The following is a 7,022-nucleotide window of genomic DNA, read 5'->3' on the forward strand; positions in this document are numbered from 1 at the left end:
TCTTGGTACGATGATTTTTTTTTATTTTAGGAATATTTTTTATGTAACACCCTACCACACAAAATCTTATGCTTAAGTCATAAGACAGAGGTGGGGAGGTATTACGACCTCTAAGAGTAAAATTATATATATAATATAGTGAAAAAGGTTTATAACTAGGAACCTTTGAAGAAAAGTTTAAAACAAAAGTCGTAACACTCACGTAAACAAAAACTTGCGTACGAAGAAACGTAAGAGATATGTATATGAATAATAAAAAGGGAGTATCAAAGATATAATTAACAAAGCTTCCAACTCGATTCGCGAAGATAAACCGGCCAGAACATACAAGTATATATATATAAGAAGATTCCAAAATGACCCAAAGTAGAAAAACGACAACCTGTTTCTTCGAGTCAACCTCTAAGAGGGACAAACATAAAATACAAGGTGGAGATCCTATATACATACATAAATATAAACAAAGAAACGACCCTGAGTCTCAAGAGTTCTTCACTTCATCAGCGTCTCTAGAATACAGAGTGGTGCTTCTCAATCTGCATTTGAAAAACCACAAATATTGTATGGGATGAGAATCGGGATTTCTCAGTATGGTTAAGGTGCCCACATATATAATAAATAAGGTCTCGAGAAAGTCGAAGGCGATCTTAGAACCCCGACACTCAGATATGATATAATCTTAAAGGAAATAACTAAATCATAAATTCGGTTATAACGCTCTAAGATATCCAAGTCACAATATAACTCTAACCACTTGCTTCCACTTTCACCTAACATAACATTTTAAGGCATTTTACCGCTTACTAATAAATCATTGTTAACCAACCTTTACAACTGGTCCAACTAGTCACGACCTAAGACCCAAATCAAACCAGCTCAGCCTCTGTCCCAAATAAACTCAACCTAGCCTCCAGCCCATTTCAAAAGAATTCATCATTATTATCAGTCCACCACCAAAGTACCCAAAACAGAAAGACAATCACAAACACAAGAAAATACAAGGCAAACATATTTAAAGAACAGTTACAGCAAGTATCACAAGTACCAGTTATATAGAATTTATCAGATAGGCAAACCAAAACAAGTATGAATACCCAAACAAAACAAACAAACGCAACATGATGCATGCCTGTCCTACTGCCCGTGAGCTCACGTGTTGGTTATATCGCCAGAATCCGACACATCTGGTAGCTAACCCAGACATTTGTCTCTAGGTTGCGTATCTCCAGGAGGATCATAAACAAAGGAGAGTGCCTTTCCACATCGAAGGAGTGTGCCTTTCCACATTCTCCTAGAGGATATACGAAGGAGAGTGCCTTTCCATATCGAAGAAGTGTGCCTTTCCACCTTGTAACTAGAGAAGAATGTGGGGGGAAACAATACGAAGGAGAGTGCCTTTCCACTTTCCTCACACCCTCATCACGACAAGAGAGGGAGCTTCTGTCCTCAAGTTTCCATCCGAATACATTTTCAAGTTAACAAGCAAGTGGAATCGCACTCAAATCTTGCCCTCTCGACCATTCTAGCCACACACACATCTCGACCATTCCGGCCACACACACACCTAGACCATTCCAGCCACACACAGTCATCCCCAATCTCATCATTAACATCTCAATTCAGTTACTCTAGACCTTCCTTTACTTCCAAGTAACCTTGCTTTCCATAGCCTAATCTTAGCACTACACTTAAAACTAATCTTTAGGGGCTAAAAGAATGAAAATAGAAGTTTAGAGATTCGAATTTGAGCTTTAAAACACAAAATCCATTTTTGCCGAAACAGGAGCCACGCGTACGCGTAGGTACGTGCTTGGGCCAAAATGCGTACGCATGCCCCATCTCGCGTACACATGCAAACCAGGCAGTAGCTACCATATGCGAATGGATGGTATGCGTACGCGTGGGTGTACATTTTGTCAAAATTTTTACTTAAGTCTGAAATGCTGCAGATTTATCATTTTAAACCCCAAACTTTCTACGCGCATAATTTTTTCGTTTTAAAATATTTTTCATCTGTTCTTCAAACGACATAAACTTCACAGATCCAATTTTCATATGAAATAAGTTTGAAACCATTTGGGAGTCCGGAAGCCAAGTTATGACTCGCCGAATTTTGGCCAAAAATTAATTTTTCACAAAGAACTGCAAACCTCAATTTTCTTGGAACCTCAACACTTATTCATAATTCTACACCTAGATTCAGCACAATATCATATCATAGTACATCAACACAACATTAAATTTCTTCACATCACAATTCCTCCAACCACACTTCATAACCACACAATTTCAAACCTCAATTCCTCATTTTGCATCAACAATATAATCAACAACTCATTCAATACACATATAATCATATCATCACATCATCCTTTACCAATTCATCAATCAACATACTAGCATCAACATAAACAGCAGCCATCCAACATACACTCAATTCAGATCATCACATTTATCAAAGGTGCTAAGCATTGAACATCTTCTTTCATTCCAACCTATCCTATGGTCTTCTAACCTAAACTTTCACAAGACATTATATATTAAATACGAGAAACCTAAACCATACCTTGGCCGATTTCCCGATAACCTGAAACACCTCAAGCATTTCTGAACCACAAACTCCACAACTCCAGCCCCCTCACCAACGATACCCAGCCTCCAAAGCTAATCCTCTAGCTTTCAATTTCTCAAATTAACTCCAACCGATAACCAATTTCAGTCTAACACACAATTATCACTATAATCAATATAGAGTTCACTAAATCAACATCTCACAAAAGGTTGGAGGGTTCTTACCTGACCCACAGCTCAAACAAGCTAAACCCGACAATCCATGCAGGTTAACTCGAACCTAAACACCGAAATCATGCAAAATTCAACATAATTTCACATTAGATTTCGAAATTTGGGAAGAGCAAATTGAAAAGGAAAATGTAAATTCCTTACCAAATTGACCACTAAGCTTTGTAGAGCTCGACGTGGTGGTCGCAAACGGAGTAGCGATCGGAGCTCCGGATCAAAAGTTATGTGAGGTTGAATTATTGAGTGAGGGTTTGGTCTCCTTCCTCCTCCCTCATGCAAGCTTTCTGCGTTGGTTTCATTTTGGAGAAGAGAAGAAGAGCTGAAGCTCTTTTATGTCATTGAATTGGGCTGGGCCTTGGGCCTAATATGGGCTCGGTTCGGCCCGTTTGGCTCAATTTTGGGCTAAATTCTTCAAAATTTGTGTCAAAATTCATATTTTAATTAATTCTACCACATTAAACCCTAAAATTTCATTTTCTAATTTCTTGAATTAATAATTATTTTATTAAATAATTATTTACTAATCTCTCAGGTTTTACATTTTACTTTTTGTTTCTTACCGGATATATCCAATCCGATCCTTAAAATTGTGGATCGGATTGAATTCAAACCTAAAAAATGCAGATATGGAATCTGATATGATAATTATACTGCGAGTTGGATAAAAATTTTAGCCATATTCGATCTGATCCGTGAACACTCCTATCGACAATGTGCTACAATATGAGACGCTGGGTACCGTGTGTACCTATTGTGCAAAAATCACGATCACAAGGTTTGCTCAATGTTCATGGCTAATTCCAAGGAGAACAATATAAGGGGGGATAGGGTGGGTGATTGGATAAAAGCATACCAAATTGGCGTGAGAGTGGAGGTGAATGAAGCTTGCTGATCTGTTAACACTACAAAAAAAATGTTGAGTACCGTCGGATTTATTCCGGTAATCATTTATCATCAGATTTTATGGGAAATTTTTTGCCTGAAAATTATTTGGTTACTGGCAGAATATTTTCGCTGGTAAATCCGACAATAACTTCAATTTTTTATTTTTTTGTTTAATTTTTTAAACACAATTAGTAGTCAAATTCTATTTTTTATTTTTTTTAATTTATTTTTTACACAATCAATAGTCAAATTCTAAATAATAGAAACCAAATAACGATTTTATTAAATATCAAGTGTACAAATAAAATAAAAAGTCAAATAAATAAAATACAATCAAATAGTCTACAAAATCCTAATCACTACGGATCCTGATAGTCATGGTTGTTGTCATCTCCCTGGTCTTGTTGAGGCGGCGAACTAGATAGTGATGTCGGTACCCCTCAAGCAACACCACTGCCATTAACGCGCTTCTACTCCTAGTACACGGTCATCTGTTACTTCATCCGCTCAAGTCGCTTCAGCTCCTACTTAAGCACCAGCCAAAGGGGATCTGTGTCCGACACGTGTGCTAGGATCTCATTATCTCTCCCCTCAGACTATTGCAGCTGCTGAGCTTGTTGGTGAAGGCTTTGGGTGAGATTCAGCACCTGCTCTCTCAAATCGACGTTGCTGTCCTCAGGATCGACAGCGCGACTGGTGGCAGAGGCAGATGTAGCCTTCAATATGGAGGTGCAGAGGTTGTTGGTGAAGAACGATCCCATCCCGTAGACGCAATTCTTGTACAGCTTAGATGTGGTCTCGCACCAAACCGTGTCAGAATTGATGACTGCATCAGCAGAGTTGTTGTTGTCCTCTTTAGTAGGATGGAATTGCTGGGTTGTGGCCACTAGTCTCTGCGTGGAGGACTCCTGCATAATATATGTTATGATTAGGACGACAGGAGTTAATTGAAATCTTTACATCAAATGATGTTTACTCACAAAATGATCCACAGACCGCCGATTAGCAAATCTCTCCTTGTTCTCCTTCAAAGTGTGAGTATATTTGAAGGTCTCTACCATCATCGCATCACGATCTAACGACTTAGACTACACATGTTGAAACAATATGTTAAATCAAGTAATAATGACATTAAATGTCAAAGACAAGACAAACTTAATAGCAAAATGAAATAAGTTAGATACCAGTCTAGCTTTTGTCTTCATGAAAGTCAACTTCGACGACATGGTAAATGCTCTGTTAGCTCTGTTTGTGAGGCGGCAATGCCTGAACCCCTCATCAGTCTCCCAATAGACGTACAATGCCTTCTTAATGTGTGGGTGGAGCCAAATAGTGAGGTGATCGCGCCTCTCACGTACGTCCTCCATCATCTGCTGAAGCCGCCTAACCATCTGATGGTCGAAGATCTTCTTGATCATGATATCATGAGTCTTGTCCCATATAAATTGTTTCTTCACAAAGAACATTTAGCACTAGTTAATCGAAATTAAATACATAATTAAACGAAATAGAAAATACAAACTAGCCAAGGTTTGAATATGTTGAGTTTTTGCCGCCCACGTCTGAAATCATCGTTCTTTGGTCTCAGCATGGATCTTCTTGTGATCGGCCATGGGTGATTGTACATCAGCTTGATGACATTGATACACTCCTATGTACATGCATTGTTATTTAACACAAACCTATTAATAAAAAACTTAAGATTAGTAGTTTAAATCAAATTTGAAATAATCTATAAACTTCAATTATATATTTAGATTTATTAGAAATTTAGGTTGAGCGTCATTTATAATTAGAAGGCGTCTAAATCTCTATCCATCAACAATTCATTTAAATAATTCATAAACAAATTAATATGGCATTATATCACTTAAACAACAATATCCATCAACAATAAGAAATTCTCAAACACTTTCAATAGTTCAAACTCACTAACCTAAATCGAACCTATCTTAACAACTTAAATCCACTAAAGCCAGAAAATTGAATCTAACTAAATTAAACTAATTAACTAAACTGAAAAACTTAAGATTAGCAGTAACATATGTTAGAATAAGAATGTCAAAATAGTTTAAATTTAAAAAACTTAAAATAGTATTCACGCTGTCAAACTATAAAGCCAAATCGTCATATGTATGATTGGAGGTGATGGAGGGACTTCTGACTAGAATTCGTAAAAAAAAATTTAGCCCTGCAGTATCTATCACTGAAAGTGACGTCGTCATCAAAAGAGTGGACTACTGAACAGATGGAGGTGGTGGAGAAATTCACTCTGATAAAGCAGCTGAATTTTATACCATAATTAAATACAAAATGCTAAATTTTAAACCATTCCATTATTCTACAAATATAAACTTCTCAAAATACAAAAAATTTAGGAAACTAACTTTTAGTTAGTTATATTAGGTAGTGTTTGTTTAGTGTTTTTGTCCATCAAAAACATGGACACGGTAATACATGTGTGCTGTTTGTTTATTGAGACATAAAATAATAAAGACACAGTTACACACACTTACACACAAAAGACATGTATTTTGTGTCTCTTCATAATGCTAAGATACGGATTTTTGAGTTGAGACACAGATTAAACTATCTTTTTGGACAATGTTATCCTTATTTTTTTGGTACTATCTCAACCTATTCCTCTCAAAATTGACATAATAGAAGAAATAGTGAAAATGGTTGACGGATGGTTCTTTGCCAATGGCAACAATGCCGTCATCTGCATTACCAAGAGAGGATTGTTCGTTGACGATGTCAAGAACGTCAATGGTGTCCTCATTGGAAGATGTGTTGTCGATGACGGAATTGGAGAGAAGAATGTTATACTTGAACAATTAGTGGAAGGGATTGAGTCTTCGAAAAAATGAAGATGATGGTAGTGATGGTGGTAATGGAGGTTGTTAAATTGGAATGGGTGGAGAATGGAGAGGAGAAAGACTAACGGCTCACTTTTTCTCTCAGGATCTCTCTTTTTCATTGTTTTCTACTCTTTTTTTATTTTAATTAAAATCCTTTCCCTTCAACCTCATAGTCTATATATTAAATCTTGTTTATAGTTGATTGATGATTGGTTTTGCAATTTTTTTTTTTTTGAAAAAAGATGAATTTTTGAAATTGGTGGAGAGAAAGAGGGAAGAAGATAAAAACATAAATAATAAAATTGATATTTTTTAATTGAGGATAAAATAGACAAAGACAAAATATTATTGTTTTGTCTATCAGATTGCCAAACACAATTATTTTTTATTGTGCCTTTGTGTGTATATATACTTATTTTTGTGTCTGTGTCTTTATGTTTCTGTCTTTTATTTTAAAAAACATTAAATAAACAC

The 7,022-nt window shown here is 36.2% G+C and overlaps 2 protein-coding genes across 3 annotated transcripts in view; one reads left to right on the plus strand and one right to left on the minus strand.

Moving 5' to 3' along the window:
- LOC107628091 (magnesium transporter MRS2-I-like) overlaps positions 1–7,022 on the plus strand; it is a 31,300-nt gene that overhangs the window by 22,027 nt on the left and 2,251 nt on the right. The window lies entirely within an intron of this gene.
- On the minus strand, positions 3,961–5,944 carry LOC107626516. 2 transcript variants are annotated; one of them, XM_021116786.1, is made up of 4 exons: positions 5,248–5,944; positions 4,872–5,138; positions 4,668–4,775; positions 3,961–4,580 (listed from the first exon to the last, which is right to left on the minus strand). In XM_021116786.1, the coding sequence occupies exons 1-4, from the start codon at positions 5,257–5,259 to the stop codon at positions 4,284–4,286; spliced, it is 684 nt and encodes a 227-aa protein (XP_020972445.1). In that variant the 5' UTR covers positions 5,260–5,944; the 3' UTR covers positions 3,961–4,283. The 2 variants fall into 2 exon arrangements, with proteins under 2 accessions (XP_020972445.1, XP_016184906.1); XM_016329420.2 differs by having other exon boundaries at positions 3,961–4,595.

This window comes from Arachis ipaensis, chromosome B02 (assembly GCF_000816755.2).
Source record: "Arachis ipaensis cultivar K30076 chromosome B02, Araip1.1, whole genome shotgun sequence".
Classification (NCBI taxonomy): domain Eukaryota; kingdom Viridiplantae; phylum Streptophyta; class Magnoliopsida; order Fabales; family Fabaceae; genus Arachis; species Arachis ipaensis.

Bases quoted from the DNA above. Each gene is read 5' to 3' on its own strand.
- LOC107626516 (XM_016329420.2), bottom strand. The intron at 4,776-4,871 runs GTATCTAACTTA...CAACATGTGTAG, and splicing joins TGAAGACAAAAGCTAGACTG to TCTAAGTCGTTAGATCGTGA. The intron at 4,596-4,667 runs GTGAGTAAACAT...TATATTATGCAG, and splicing joins GGCGGTCTGTGGATCATTTT to GAGTCCTCCACGCAGAGACT.